At 44.2% G+C, this 16,555-nt stretch overlaps 1 protein-coding gene across 2 annotated transcripts in view; it reads right to left on the bottom strand.

Moving 5' to 3' along the window:
- The window catches only part of cpsf1 (cleavage and polyadenylation specific factor 1), a 167,762-nt gene that overhangs the window by 64,234 nt on the left and 86,973 nt on the right, over positions 1–16,555 (bottom strand). For both annotated transcript variants that reach the window (XM_060825237.1, XM_060825236.1), the window contains exons 17-18: positions 10,615–10,716; positions 873–983 (exon numbers count right to left, since the gene is read on the bottom strand). In XM_060825237.1, coding sequence (XP_060681220.1) covers positions 873–983; positions 10,615–10,716 — 213 coding nt within the window. The remainder of the gene's footprint in view (positions 1–872; positions 984–10,614; positions 10,717–16,555) is intronic.

The raw sequence follows: 16,555 nt of genomic DNA on the forward strand, positions 1-16,555 counted from the left end.
TTGAAGGGTCACCAAAGCATATTATTTTGAGTGTTACCAAAACAAACTTGTAAAAATGCAATTTTTCATTCATTAATTTTCACAATAAATGAGTCAGTTAGAGTCTCAGAGTCATAGAGATGTACAGCACGGAAACAGACCCTTCGGTCCAACCCGTCCATGTTGGCCAGATATCCCAACCCAATCTAGTCCCACCTGCCAACACCCGGCCCATATCCCTCCAAACCCTTCCTATTCATATATCCATCCAACTGCCCCTTAAATGTTGCAATTGTACCAGCCTCCACCACATCCTCTGGCAGCTCATTCCATACCCGTACCACCCTGTGTGTAAAAGTTGCCCCGTAGGTCTCTTTTATATCTTTCCTCTCTCATCCTAAACCTATGCCCTCTAGTTTTGGACTCACCGACCCCAGGGAAAAGATTTTGTCTATTTACCCTATCCATGCCCCTCAATTTTGTAAACCTCAATAAGGTCACCCCTCAGCCTCCGATGCTCCAGGGAAAACAGCCCCACCCTGTTCAGCCTCTCCCTGTAGCTCAAATACTCCAACCCTGGCAACATCCTTTTAAATCTTTTCTGAACCCTTTCAAGTTTCATAACATCTTCCCAATAGGAAGGAGACCAGAACTGCACGTAATATTCCAACAGCGGCCTAACCAATGTCCTGTACAGCCGCAACATGATCTCCCAACTCCTGTACTCAATACTCTGACCAAAGATGTTCAAACTAATTAACTTAAAACTGCTCTCCTTATTAAAGGAATACACAGTAATTGAGAAATACAGATATGCACAAGAACAAAATGTGATTCCGATTTATTTTGAGGAAGAAAAGGAACTTTAAGATCATTTAAAAAATATTACTTACCATTGTTGAGTCTTCTCGACTTAAAATCAGAAAACCATGCTTTTTGACGTCTTCCTCTGGTGCGATCTCTTTGGATTCCTTCTCTGCCTTCTCCCCATCACCAGTCTGATCCTAAACAATAGGGAGTTGAAAATCAAGATAAAACAATATTTCAAAAATTGCATTTCAATAGTTAGAAATGCTCCCATTGTCTTGACAAGCATTTTCTCAAATCAACAATCTCAGATGTAGAATATTCAGTCGAGAGAGAGAGGTGGTGTTAAGAAAGATGGGGCATTTCATTATGAGTTAAGGAATCAGTTACTGCAGTAAAGAGAGACATGCTGGAGGGGGCATTGAATTAAACTTTGTGGATAGAGCTTAGATATTAAAAGAAGAGGCACATTGCTAGACCCCCAATTTCCCAGCAGGAAATTGACAAGCAAATTTGTGCACAATTTGTGGAGGTGTGTAAAAATAATAACAAAATAGCAATTATAGTAGGTGATTTCAACTTTCCCAACATTAACTGGATAGATAAAGTGTTAAGGACTTGGGTGGAACAATTTGTTGAAATGCATGCAGGAGGACCTTTTAGGCCAATACATACAGGATGCAATAAGGGATGGAGTTCTGGATCTAATTCTGCGCCAACACTTTGCCATTCCTCATACCAATGTACTCAAGCATCTCTCAATCTCCGTCAACCCCCCCCCCCCCCCCCCCCCGCCCCACAACCCTGGATTCCGTACCTTCATACACATTCTCTTAAATGAAGATGGAAGTGAAATATTGGGTCAATGGCCTACAGATGTCTTCTGGCTCTGCCCACAGATTACTATCTTTGCCCCTAATGGTTTCCTCCTGTTTCTCTGGTTATTCTCTTACCATTGCTATACTTAAGGATTTTCCCTACATTTACCAGCTAAAGCTTTCTCACATGCCCTAAGTCTTTCCTTAAGCTTCACCCTGCTCTTTCCATACTCCACTAATTCCTCTGGTTTGTTTCCCTTGTACCTGCCCAAAAATTCCATTTTGTCTCATCATATCCTGAATATCTCTGGTCATCCATAGCTCTCTGGGTTTATTCCCTCCAGGGTTAAAGGAAGGAGTAGTGTGTTTGGTAAGTATCTTCCCATGTCCTTTTTGAATGCCTCCCACTCCACACCCCTCCACCACCACCACCACCACCACCAATACTACTAATTAGTAGCTGTTCTTTGGGGAAAGATATCTGCTTTACCTACTTGTGCAATCAAGGAAATGTGGCCTACTCTTAACATAATTCCTGTTATTCCAATATATCTACATATTCCCACTAGGGATGGGCAATAAATGTTGGCTTGGGGGGAAGGGGGGTTGCTGCAGCTCATTGGGTAGCACTCCATCCCACTCACTACAGACAAGAAAGCACAGCAACTTAAAAGTAGACGTCTCCAGGTTCGGATGAGTTGTGCCCCAGGCTGCTGTGGGAGGCAAGGGAGGAGATTTCAGGGACACCACCAAAATTTGTCATGACTCTCTGGCCACAGTGGAGGTGCCAGAGGTCCAGAGAACAGCTAACGTAGGTCCAATATTTAAGAAAAGTTGAAGAGACAAGCCAGAGAATTACAAGCCAGTGAGTGTCACATCAGCGGTTGGGAAACTATTAGAGAGAGTTCTGAAATAGAGAGCATCTATTTCTACTTGGAGGGACAAGGCTTGATCAGGGATAGTCAGCATGCTTCCTTACAGGGAGGCCATGCCTTACAAATCTGATTGAATGTTTTAAGGTAGTGCAGCTAATGTAGTTTATATATATTTCAGCAAAGCCTTTGACAAGGTGTCACAGAGCAAACTTATCAACAAGACAAATGCACATGGGATACAGGGTAATTAGTAAAGTGGACTCAAACTTGGCTCAGTTATAGATGACAAGAGGGTGGTGATGGAAGGCTGCTTTAGTGACTGGAAGTTAGTCAAGAGTGCAGGCGAAAGTGATACTGCAGATGCTGAAGATTAGAGTCAAGAGTGTGGTGCTGGAAAAGTACAGCAGATCAGGGAGCAACTGAGGAGCAGGAAAATCGACGTTTCAGGCAGAACCCTTCTTCAGGAATGAGGCTGGGAGCATCGGGGGTAAAGAGACCGGAAGCTAGTGTCTAATGGAATACCACACGAATCTCTGCTGGGTTCCCCATTATTCGTCATTTATATAAGTGACATAGATGACTGTGTGGAGGGTTGGTTTAGTAAGTTTATGGATGACAAAGACTGGTGGGGTAGTTAAAAGTGGGGTTAAGTGTCTTGGGCAACATGATGATATAAACTGGATGGTCAAATGGGCAAACAAATGGAAGATGCAAATTAACCCTGAAAAGTGAGAGGTGATATACTTTGGAAGGAGTAATTTAACAAGGATGTATTCGTTGAATAGCATGATAGTAGGAAGTTCTGTGAAACAAAGGGACCTTAGTGTTTGTCCACAGATCTCTGAATGCAGAACAGCGTGTTAGTAGGGTGATAAAAAAGGCATTGGGGACACTTGCCTTTAACAATGGAGGCACAGAATATTGAAACAGGAAAGTCATGTTGGAGTTGTATAGAACTTTGGTGAAACCACTGCCAGAGTTCTGGTCATCACATTACTGGAAGGATGTGATTGCACTCGAGAGGATGTGAAAGAGATTCACAAAGATGCTGCTTGGAGGGAATATTTAAGTTATGAGTAAAGGTTGGATAGACTTAGACTGTTTCTGCTAGAGCACAGAAGACTGCAGGTTTAGATGTACAAGATTATGAGGGGCACGAACAGAGAGGATAAGGAGCAGCTGTTCCCCTTAGTTAAAGGATCACACATTCAAGGTGAGGGGCAGAAGGATTTCTTTTTGCGGGGGGGGGGGGGGGGGGGTTCAATGTGAGGACAGCTTTGTTTAAGCAGTAGGGCAATGACAGTCTCGTTGGGCCAAATGACTCCATGAATAGCACCATATAGGTGATGTGACAAGACACCCCACAGTAGTTGACAAATCTGGCTACGTCTATGTTAGATGCTGCTTTTGCCTATCAAAGGTGACTATATTTCAAAATAGTTCATTAGTTTTTGGAAAATCCTGAAGACTTGAAATATTTTAATGCAAGTATTGCTCAAAATCCACTGAGCAAAAAGTCTGGATGGTAGATTGTATCACTACTGCACCAGCATAATTGTTACTAGTTTCGGGCCTCCTGCAGGTACTTTCAGGACTTTCTTGTGATGTACAAATCTCTTTAAAAAAAATTCTCCAAGTAAATAATGCCATCTGGACAGATTCTAGCTGGTTCATACAGAAGGCAAATTATTTGAGATAAAATTAATTTATTACTAGAAAAACTTGGGTTAATAAATTGCAGCCTGTATTCAACAACTTGATTGCATTCATTAACGATGTAATGGAGAGAGTTAATGATAGTACAATCGATGTTATGTATAAAACTTCCAGGAGGCTTTTAGTAAAGTAGGGGGTTGGTTAGTTGGTTTGCGATGCAGAGTGCTGCCAGTATCGGTTTAATTCCCTCACCAACTGAGGTTACCATGAAACAGTCCTTCTCAACCTCTCCCCTTTCTTAAGGTGCGGTGACCCTCAAGTTAAACCACAACCTGTTGTGTCTCTCTAATGAGAGAGTTACCCTATAGTCCAGAAAGACTATAGTGACTCTAACTTAATGTTGTGGTTCTGTTCGCCAAGCTGGGAATTTGTGTTGCAGACGTTTCGTCCCCTGTCTAGGCAACATCCTCAGTGCTTGGGAACCTCCTGTGAATTACCATACATCAAGAACATTTCTGAACTGACAGCCAGACTACTACGACCACTAGGATTCATAACAGCACATAAACCAACAGCCACTCTCAGACAACAACTCACCAGGACAAAGGACCCAATACCCAGCATGAGCAAAACCAACGTAGTGTACAAAATCCCATGCAAGGACTGCACAAAACACTACATAGGACAAACAGGAAGACAGCTAACGATCCGCATCCATGAACACCAACTAGCCACAAAATGACACGACCAGCTATCCTCAGTAGTCACACACGCGGATGACAAGCAACATGAGTTCGACCGGGACAACACTACTATTATAGGACAAGCCAAACAGAGAACAGCCAGGGAATTCCTAGAGGAATGGCACTCATCCACAGATTCAATCAATAAGCACATCGACTTGGACCCAATATACCGGCCACTGCAGCGGACAGCTGGAACTGACAACTGGAAGTGGCAGAGACAAACCACTATAAATGCCGGAGGAAACATCACAGAAGCGCTTCACAGGAGGCTCCCAAGCACTGAGGAAGTCACCTAGACAAGGGACAAAACTCTGCAACACAAATTCCCAGCTCGGCAAACAGAACCACAACAACCACAACATGGAGTGGACTTGATGGGCCAAATGGCCTTACTTCCACTCCTATGTCTTACGGTCTAACAAGCACCCGAGCTAGAAATCTTCTCACAAACTTTGAACTCGAACTTAATAAAGTACCCCATAATGAACAAAGTGTTGGAGAAACTCTGCTTCTTGCGGTACAGATTTCTTTTTATTCTTGTGAGATGTGGGCGTCACTGGCTTAACCGCATTTATTGCCTGTCCCAAGATGCCCTTCAGAAGGAGATGGTGAGTTGCCTTGTCGAATCTCTGCAATTCATGTGCTGTATGTAGACCCACAATGTCTGAGGGAGGGAATTCCAGAATTTTGACCCAGTGAAAGTGAAGGAATGGTGATCTACTTCTAAGTCAGGATGGTGAGTGGCTTGGAGGGGAACTGTGTATCTGCTGTCCTTGTCCTTCTAGATGGAAGTGATCAAATGCTGCCGAAGGATCTTTGGAGAATTCCTGCAGTGTATCTTGTTGCTGTTCAAGTTGCCCTCGAGAAGGCAATGCCTTGATTGAACTGCTGCAGTCATTGTGAAGGCGGCAATAATTTGAGATACAATTAATTTGTAGGTAAACTCAAGGCCATTAGGAAGGGATTTTCAGGATTTAGCATCTGGAGGAAGGAGTGAATACTCCTGGATGGGGTGCCAATTAAGTGGGCTGTTTGTCCTGGATAGTGTCCAGCTTAGAATGCTTTTGGAACTTCACCCATCCAGTCAAGTGGGGACTATTCCACCACACTCCTGACTTATGCCTTGCAGATGGTGATCAAACTTTGGGCAATGAGGGCATGCTTCACCAAAGCATTCCCAGCCTCTGACCTGCTCTTATAGCCACTGCATTTATATGGCGAGTCCACTTGAATGTCCAGTCAATGGTAACCCCCAGGATATTGATGGTGGGGGAATTCAGTTATAGTGACACCGTTGAATGTCAAGGGCGGTAATTAGATTGTCTTTTTTTGAGATGGTCATTGCCTGACATTTGTATATTGCGAATGTTACTTGCTACTTGTCAGCACGAGTCTGGATATTGTCTTGCCAAATGTGAACGTGAACTACTTTAGTATCCAAGGAGTCACAAATGGTGCTTAACATTTTTTTCTATCATTGGCAAGTATCCCCACTTCTGAGCTTACGATAGAGAGAAGACCATTGATGAAGCAGCCAAAGATGATTGGGCCTCGTGAGGAACTCTTACAGAGATGTCCTAGAGCGGGGATGACTGACCACCATCAATAACGAGAGGCCACGATTTCAAGATGAGAGGTGAAAAGTTTAAGGGGGATACACGCAGGAAGTACTTTACACAGAGGGTGGTGGGTGTCTGGAATGCGTTGCCGGCAGAGGTAGTAGAGGCAGACACAGTAGATTCATTTAAGCAGCGTCTGGACAGATGCATCAGTAGGTGGGGAGCAGAGGGATACAGATAGACCCAGATGTACAGCATGGAAACAGACCCTTCGGTCCAACTCGTCCATGCTGACCAGATATCCCAACCCAATCTAGTCCCACCTGCCATCCCTCCAAACCCTTCCTACTCATATGCCCATCCAAATGCCTCTTAAATGTTGCAATTGTACCAGCCTCCACTACATCCTCTGGCAGCTCATTCCATACACGCACCACTCTCTGCGTGAAAAAGGTTCCCCATTAGGTCTCTTTTATTTCTTTCCCCTGTCACCCTAAACCTATGCCCTCTAGTTCTGGACTCCATGACCCCAGGGAAAAGACTTTGTATATTTACCCTATTCATGCCCCTCATAATTTTGTAAATCTCAATAAGGACACCCCTCAGTCTCCGACGCTCCAGGGAAAGCAGCCCCAGCCTGTTCGGGCTCTCCCCATAGCTCAAATCCTCCAACCTTGGCAACATCCTTGTAAATCTTTTCTGAACCCTTTCGAGTTTCACAACATCTTTCTGATAGGAAGGGGACCAGAATTGGACGCACAATTCCAACAGTGGCCGAACCAATGTCCTGTACAGCCCCAACATGACCTCCCAAGTCCTGTACTCAATACTCTGACCAATAAAGGAAAGCACACCAAACAACTTCTTCACTATCCTATCTACCTGCGACTCCACTTTCAAAGAGCTATGAACCTGCACTCCAAGGTCTCTCTGTTCAGCAACACTCCCTAGGACCTTACCATTAAGTGCATAAGTCCTGCTAAGATTTGCTTTCCCAAAATGCAGCATCTCACATTTATCGGAATTAAACTCCATCTGCCACTTCTCAGCCCACTGGCCCATCTGGTCCAGATCCTGTTGTAATCTGAGGTAACCCCCTTCGCTGTCCACTACACCTCCAATTTTGGTGTCATCTGCAAACTTACTAACTGTACCTCTTATGCTCGCATCCAAATCATTTATGCAAATAATCAAAAAATAGGAGGACCCAGCACCGATCCTTGCAGCAGTCCACTAGTCACAGGTCTCCAGCCTGAAAAAAAACCCTCCACCACCACCCTCTGTCTTCTACATTTGAGCCAGTTCTGTATCCAAATGGCTAGTTCTCCCTTTATTCCATGAGATCTAACCTGGCTAATTAGTCTACCATGGGGAACCTTGTCGAATGCCTTACTGATGTCCATACAGATCACATCTACCACTCTGCCCTCATCAATCCTCTTTATTACTTCTTCAAAAAACCCAATCACGTTTGTGAGACATGATTTCCCGCGCACAAAGCCATTTTCCCAAATACATGTACATGCTGTCCCTCAGGATTCCCTCAAACAATTTGCCCACCACCTTCGTCAGGCTCACTGCTCTACAGTCCCCTGGCTTGTCCTTACCACCCTTCTTAAACAGTGGCACCACATTAGCCAACCTCCAGTCTTCCGGCACCTCACCTGTGACTATCGATGACATAAATATCTCAGCAAGAGGCCCAGCAATCACTTCTCTAGCTTCCCACAGAGTTCTAGGGTATACCTGATCAGGTCCTGGGGATTTATCCACCTTTATGCGTTTCAAGGCATCCAGTACTTCCTCCTCTGTATTATGGACATTTTTCAAGATGTCACCATCTATTTCCCTACAGTCTATACCTTCCATATCCTTTTCCACAGTAAATCTGGCTGCTGTGGGATTTCAATTTAAAGCTGCATTTTAATCAAATCAAAGGCACTTCTGGTAAAAAAAAATCAATCATAGAAGTCTAATGGGATGGAAAGTATTTAGAACATAGTGTTAGTTCAAAACATTTTTATTCAAATAAATTGATAAGGAATCACAGAATGATACAGCAGAGGTCATTCAACCCATTGGATTCTTTGCAAGCCTCATTGCTCTACACTCCCCACCCCGCCACCTTACTTCCACCTGTACAGCTCTCAGTAATCCATCGAAAATAAGCGACTTTTAAATTATAAACATTGCCAGAATTTTATTTACCACTTCATATTTTTCTTCACTATCGCCACGAGTTATTGTTTCATTGCAAAGTACTCATTTACTCAGCGTCCACAAGATGGTCTGGTCCCTGACTGGTCCAAGCGCTCCTCTAATTACCCCTTCTCTGTTGATGCTTATAAAAGGCTTTGGAGCTTCCTTTTATGTTACTCACTGATTGAATCTCACACTGTATGAACTACTTTCATTTACTTTTTCAGCTTTATTCTCTGCACTTTATGTATTTACTTCATTTTCTCAGGTATCAGGAGGTCAGCATTTACAATTCTTGTGCTTTGTCTATTGACATCTTTAGTCATCCAGGAAAATCTAGTTCTTTTCCCCTCTGAGAGATAGTGTAGAGTGTGGATCTGAACCAAAACCTCTTTGAAGGCTTTCCATTGTTTACACACTGATGGACCTGCCAATTAGATGTCTTTTCAGTTAACCTTCCAACAGTTGAATATAAAAATGCTCGATTGTTTCATATCCTTTTCAATACCACTATTCACTGCATGCTGTCCAAAAGAAACAGGCTTCACTTGCTCAATTTAATTTCCCCAAATCAGAGTTAAAAGTTCTGGCCAAGCATGTTGATTGTAACCAGCTATCTAGTTACCATTACATCTCAAGGATATTTTAAAGTATAGTTTGTAAGTCAGAACAAAATGTCACTGGGGAGATTATTTACAATCCCTGCTCTCCAACAGAACATAGAACATTACACCATAGTACAGGCCCTTCTGTCCATGATTAGATTAGATTACTTACAGTGTGGAAACAGGCCCTTCGGCCCAACAAGTCCACACCGACCCGCCGAAGCGCAACCCACCCATACCCCTACCCCTACATATACCCCTTACCTAACACTATGGGCAATTTAGCATGGCCAATTCACCTGACCCGCACATCTTTGGACTGTGGGAGGGATGTTGTGCCAACCTGTGGAACCTATGTTTATCCATTTTTATCCATATGTTTATCCAATGAGCATTTAAATGTCCTTAAACTTGGCAAGTTTATTACTGTTGCAGGCAGTGCGTTCTCCACCCTTACTACTCTGAGTAAAGAAAATAACTCTCTGACATTTGTCCAATATCTATCACCCCTCAATTTAAAGCTATGTCTCCTCAGGCTCACTATCACCTTCCAAGGAAAAAGGTTCTCACTGTCCACCCTATCTAACCCTCTGGTTACCTTATATATCCCAATCAATGAAATCTTTTACTTCATCTCTTCAGGTTGCTGCAAAGAATACAAATTCTTTGTTCTTTGACTAATATCTCTCAGGATCAGAGTCAGAGAGATTAACAGCATGGAAACAGACCTTTCAGTCCAACTCGTCCATGCTGACTAGATATCCCAAACTCATCTAGTTCCATTTGCAAGCACTTGGCCCATATCCCTCTAAACACTTCCCACATGTATACCCACCCAGACGCTATTTAAGTGTTGTAATTGTACCAGCTCCTCCACTTCCACTGCCAACTCTTTCTATATACACTCCACCCTCTGAGTGAAACATTTGTCCCTATGGTCTCAAATTTTTCTCCTCCCACCATAAACCTATGCCCTCTAGTTCTGGACCTCCCTATGCCAGGGAAATAAAACCTTGTCTATTCATGCTCCTCTTGATTTTATAAACCTCTATAAAGTCACCCCTCAGCCTCCGACGCTCCAAGGAGAACAGCCCCAGCCTATTCAGCCTCTCTCTCCATAACTCAAACCCTCCAGCGTCCTTGTAAATCTTTTCTGAACCCTTTCAAATTTCACAATATCCTTCTTATAGAAGGAGCTTCGATACAAAACAGTGATTAGTTAATTACTGTGCCTGTCACAAACATTATTCAGAGGATGAAACATTTATCACAACTCCCTCCCCGTGTCTTTAATACTTCTAATTGTAGTGGCCTTTTGTTTGAAATATTAAACTTAATATAAACTGTTAATAACAGATTTCATTGCTTACCTTTGCGTTTACTTCATCTTTTTTATCAGAGGCAATTACTGTCCACATATCATGGCATCCCGGTAGTTCAAAAGTTGTGACCACTTGGGCACGAATACTTCGCTGTTTGAAAAGAAAAGCACAAGCTTATATGGTTAGTTCATTCCCATAATTCCCATTGGATGAACTCTGCTGCATTTCAGTTGAATTGTCATTGCTATAACGTTTAGATGCCAGCCTGGCTTGTACACGTTACGGTTGCTGCTCAGGAACATGCTCTCAATGGTTCTACTAGATAGGGGGATGAAGGTGTGGTGACTAGTAACCTAGATGCCCACACTGGGTCAGGAGTTAAAATTCCACTAAGGCAGCTGGTAAAATCTAACTAAATTAATCAATTTAATAAGAAAACTGGAATTGAAAGTCAGTCTCAGCAATGATGTTGACAAAACTATCAATGCCACAACAATCCATTTAGTTCACTCAGGCCCTTTAGGAATACTGAGTTCAATTCTGGTCTCCCAGCTACAGGAAACTTTAACCTTGAAAAGGTGTAGAAACGATTTACAACGATGTTGGGACACCATGCTGTAACTGTATAGGACATTGGCTAGGCCACTTTATGATTACGGCGTTCAGTTCTGGTCTCCTTGATACAGGAAGTATGTTGTGAAACTTCAAATGGTTCAGAAAAGATTTACAAGGACATTGCCAGGATTGGAAGGTTTGAGCTATAAAGGAGAGGCTGAATAGGCCGGAGCTCTTTTCATAGAACAGAACACAATCCCTACAATGTAGAAGCAGACCATTCGGTACATCAAGTCCACGCCAACCCTCCAGATATCATCCCACCAAGATCCTAGCTCCTACCTTACCATTGTAACCCTGCATTTCCCACAGCTAATCTACCAGCAATTGTTCTTGGGGACTCAATAGTGAGGGGTACAGACAGACGGTTTTGTGGGGGCGACAGGGACTCACGTTTGGTATGTTGCCTCCCAGGTGCAAGGGTACGTGATGTCGCTGATCGTGTTTTCCGGGTCCTTAAGGGGGAGGGGGAGCAGCCCCAGATCGTGGTCCACGTTGGCACCAACGATATAGGTAGGAAGAAGGGTGAGGATGTCAGACAGGCTTTCAGGGAGCTAGGTTGGAAGCTCCGAGTTAGAACAAACAGAGTTGTAGTCTCTGGTTTGTTACCCGTGCCACGTGGTAGAGAGTCGAGGAATAGGGAGAGAGAGCAGTTAAATGCGTGGCTACAGGGATGGTGCAGGAGGGAGGGATTCCGGTTTCTGGACAACTGGGGTCCTTTCTGGGGAAGGTGGGACCTCTATAAAAAGGATGGGCTACACCTGAACCTGAGGGGCACCAGTATCCTTGGGGGGAGGTTTGCTAGTGCTCTTTGGGAGGGTTTAAACTAACTCCGCGGGGGCATGGGAACCAGGACTGTAGCTTTAGGGTACAGGACCTTGAGTGTAGGGAGGTTAGGAATAATGCAGCGATCTCTAAGGAGGGTGCCTGTAACCAGAAAGGTGGATTGAAGTGTGTATACTTCAATGCCAGAAGTATAAGGAATAAGGTAGGTGAACTTGCAGCGTGGGTTGGTACCTGGGACTTCGATGTTGTGGCCATTACAGAGACGTGGGTAGAACAGGGACAAGAATGGCTGTTGCACGTTCCAGGGTTCAAATGTTTTAGTAGGATCAGACATGGGGGTAAAAAAGGGGGAGGCGTGGCATTACTTGTCAAAGACAGTATCACAGCAGTGGAATGGACGATGGAAGAGGACTTGCCATCTGAGGTAGTTTGGGCTGAGGTTAGAAATAGGAAAGGTGAGGTCACCCTGTTAGGTGTTTTCTACAGGCCTCCTAATAGTCCTAGAGAAGTAGAGGATAATATTGCGAGGATGATTCAGGAAAAGAGTGAAGGTAGCAGGGTGGTTGTTATGGGGGACTTTAACTTCCCAGATATTGACTGGGAGAGCTATAGCTCGAGTTCATTAGATGGGTCGGTGTTTGTACAATGTGTGCAGGAGGGTTTCCTGACACAATATGTCGACAGGCCAACAAGAGGGGAGGCTATATTGGATTTGGTTCTAGGTAATGAACCAGGCCAGGTGTTAGACTTGGAGGTAGGTGAGCACTTCGGGGACAGTGACCACAACTCGGTGACTTTTACTTTAGTGATGGAGAGGGATAATCGTGCGCCGCAGGGCAAGAGCTATAGCTGGGGGCAGGGAAATTATGATGCAGTGAGGCATGACTTAGGATGTGTGGATTGGAAAAACAGGCTTCAAGAGAAGAACACTAATGAGATGTGGGGATTGTTCAAGGAGCAGCTACTGCGTGTCCTCGATAGGTATGTACCAGTCAGGCATGGTGTAAAGGGCCTTGTGAGGCAGCCGTGGTTTAGTAAGGAATTGGAGTCCCTTGTGAAAGGGAAGAAGGCGGCATATGTAAAGATGAGGCGTGAAGGTTCAGTTGGGGCGATTGAGAGTTATAAGGTAGCCAGGAAGGAGCTAAAGAGGGAGCTAAGAGAAGCGAGAAGGGGACATGAAAAGTCTTTAGCTGGTAGGATTAGGGAAAACCCAAAGGCTTTCTATAGGTATGTCAAGAATAAAAGGATGACTAGGGTAGGTATCGGTCCAGTCAAGGATAGTAGTGGGAAGTTGTGTGTGGAGGCGGAGGAGATTGGAGAGACATTAAATCAGTACTTTTCATCAGTATTCACTCAGGAACAGGACACTGTTGCTGATGTGAATATGGAATCACAAATAATTAGAATGGATGCCCTGGAAATATGCAGGGAAGAGGTTTTGGGAATATTGGAAAGGATGAATATAGATAAGTCTCCTGGGCCTGATGGCATTTACCCCAGGATCCTATGGGAAGCTAGGGAGGAGATAGCAGAGCCATTGGCCTGGATTTTTATGTCGTCATTGTCAACGGGAATAGTACCAGAGGACTGGAGGATAGCGAATGTGGTCCCATTGTTCAAGAAAGGGAGTAGGGATAGCCCTAGTAACTATAGGCCAGTGAGTCTGACTTCAGTGGTGGGCAAAGTCTTAAAGAGAATGGTAAGGGATAAGATTTATGAACATCTGGGTAGGAATAACGTGATCAGGGATAGCCAGCATGGTTTTGTGAAGGGCAGGTCGTGCCTCACAAACCTTATTGAGTTCTTTGAGAAGGTGACTAAGGAAGTGGATGAGGGTAAAGCAGTAGATGTTGTGTATATGGATTTTAGTAAGGCGTTCGATAAGGTTCCCCATGGTAGGCTAATGCTAAAACTTCGGAGGTATGGCATTGAGGATACATTAGAGGTTTGGATTAGGAATTGGCTGGCTGGAAGGAGACAGAGGGTAGTAGTTGATGGATTATGTTCATCTTGGAGCGCAGTTACTAGCGGTGTACCACAAGGATCTGTTTTGGGACCATTGCTTTTTGTTATCTTTATAAATGATCTAGAGGAAGGACTTGAAAGCTGGGTAAGCAAGTTTGCGGATGACACAAAAGTCGGTGGAGTTGTGGATAGTGAGGAAGGAAGTGGTAGGTTACAGCGGGATATAGATAAGTTGCAGAGCTGGGCGGAAATGTGGCAAATGGAATTCAATGTAGCTAAGTGCGAAGTCGTTCACTTTGGTAGGAATAACAAGATGATGGATTACTGGGCTAATGGTAGGCTACTTGGTAGTGTGGATGAGCAGAGGGATCTTGGTGTCCATGTACACAGATCTCTGAAAGTTGCCACCCAGGTAAATAGTGCTGTGAGGAAGGCATATGGTGTACTGGGCTTTATTGGCAGAGGAATTGAGTTCCGGAGTCCTGAGGTCATGTTGCAGTTGTATAAGACTCTGGTGAGGCCTCATCTGGAGTATTGTGTGCAGTTTTGGTCGCCATACTATAGGAAGGATGTGGAAGCTTTAGAACGAGTGCAGAGGAGGTTTACCAGGATGTTGCCTGGAATGGTAGGAAAATCTTATAAGGAAAGGCTGAGGCACTTGGGGCTGTTCTCATTGGAGAAGAGAAGGTTTAGGGGAGATCTGATAGAAGTGTATAAGATGATTAGGGGTTTAGATAGGGTAGATACTAAGAACCTTTTACCGCTAATGGAGTCAGGTGTTACTAGGGGACATAGCTTTAAATTAAGGGGTGGTAGGTATAGGACAGATGTTAGGGGTAGATTCTTCACACAGCGGGTTGTGAGTTCATGGAATGCCCTGCCCGTATCAGTGGTGAACTCTCCTTCTTTATGGTCATTTAAGCGGGCATTGGATAGGCATTTGAAAGTTATTGGGCTAGTATAGGTTAGGTAGGATTCGGTCGGCGCAACATCGAGGGCCGAAGGGCCTGTACTGCGCTGTATCCTTCTATGTTCTATGTACCTAGCTTGCACATCCCAGAACACTACAGGCAATTTAGCATAACCAGTCTACCTGACCTGCCTATCTTTCGACTTCAGAAAGAAACCAGAGCACCTGGAGGAAATCCACATTGATACAGGGAGATCTGTGTGGAGTTTGCACAGTTGTCTGAAATTGGGACTCAAAGCCAGGTCCCTGATGATGTGAGGCAGCAGCGTTAACCAATGAGCCACTACTTTCTTTTCCCCCCAGAGCATCAGAGGCTGCGGGGTGACCTTAGAAGGGTTTATAAAGTCATGAAGGGCACAGACAGGGTGAAAAGCCAAGGTCTTGGTCCCAGGGTAGGAGAGTCCAAAATTAGAGGGCACAGGTTTAAGGAAACAGACCCTTCAGTCCAACTCGTCCAAACCGAGCAGATATCCTAAATTAACCTAGTCCCATTTGCCAGCATTTGGCCATTATCCCTCTAAACCTTTCCTATTCATGTACCCATCTAGATGCCTTTTAAATGTTATTGTACCAGCCTCCACCACTTTCTCTGGCAGCTCATTTCTTACAAACACCATTCCTTATGGAAAAAATTTACACCTTAGGTCCCTTTTTATTCTTTTCCCTCTTACCTCTAGTTTTGGACTCTATCCATGCCCCTCATGATAAACTCCTAGAAGGTCACTTCTCAGCTGTCGAAGCTCCAGTGAAAATAGCCCCAGCCTATTCACCATCTGTCTATAGTTTAAACCTCCCATCCCTGGCAACAACCTTGTAATTCTTTTCTGAACCCTCCCAAGCTTCATAACACCCTTCCTACAACAAGGTGATCAGAACTGAACACCATATTCTCAAAGTGGCCTATTTAATGTACTATACCGTCGCAACGTGACATCCCAACCCTTATACGCAATGCACTGCCCAATAAAGGCAAACATGGCAAACAGCACCTTCACTATCCTTTCTACCTAAGACTCCACTTTCAACGAACTATGAATCAGCACTCCAAGGTCTCTTTGTTAAGCAACATACCCCAGGATCTTACCAACTCTGTGGGAAGCTAGAGAAGTGATTGTGGGGCCTCTTGCTGAGATATTTGTATCATTGATCGTCACAGGTGAGGTGCTGGGAAGACTGAAGGTTGGCAAACATGGTGCCACTGTTTAAGAATGGCGGTAAGGACAAGCCAGGGAACGATAAGCCAGTGAGCCTGACCTCGGTGGTGGACAAGTTGTTGAAGGGAATCCTGAGGAACAAGATGTATATGTATTTGGATAGACAAGGACTGATTAGGGAGAGTCAACATGACTGTGTGTGGGAAATCATGTCTCACAAACTTGATTTTCTTGAAGAAGTAACAAAGAGGATTGATGAGGGCAGAGAGGTAGATGTGATCTATATGGACTTCAGTAAGGCGTTCGACAAGGTTCCCCATGGAAATATGATTAGCAAGGTCAGATCTCACGGAATATAGGGAGAACTAGCTATTTGGATACAGAACTGGCTCAAACGCAGAAGACAGAGGGTGGTGGTGGAGGGTTGTTTTTCAGACTGGAGACCTGTGACTAGTGGAGTGCTACAAGGATCGATGCTGGGTCCTCTATTTTTTGTCAT

This window comes from Hemiscyllium ocellatum, chromosome 5 (genome assembly GCF_020745735.1).
Source record: "Hemiscyllium ocellatum isolate sHemOce1 chromosome 5, sHemOce1.pat.X.cur, whole genome shotgun sequence".
Taxonomy (NCBI): domain Eukaryota; kingdom Metazoa; phylum Chordata; class Chondrichthyes; order Orectolobiformes; family Hemiscylliidae; genus Hemiscyllium; species Hemiscyllium ocellatum.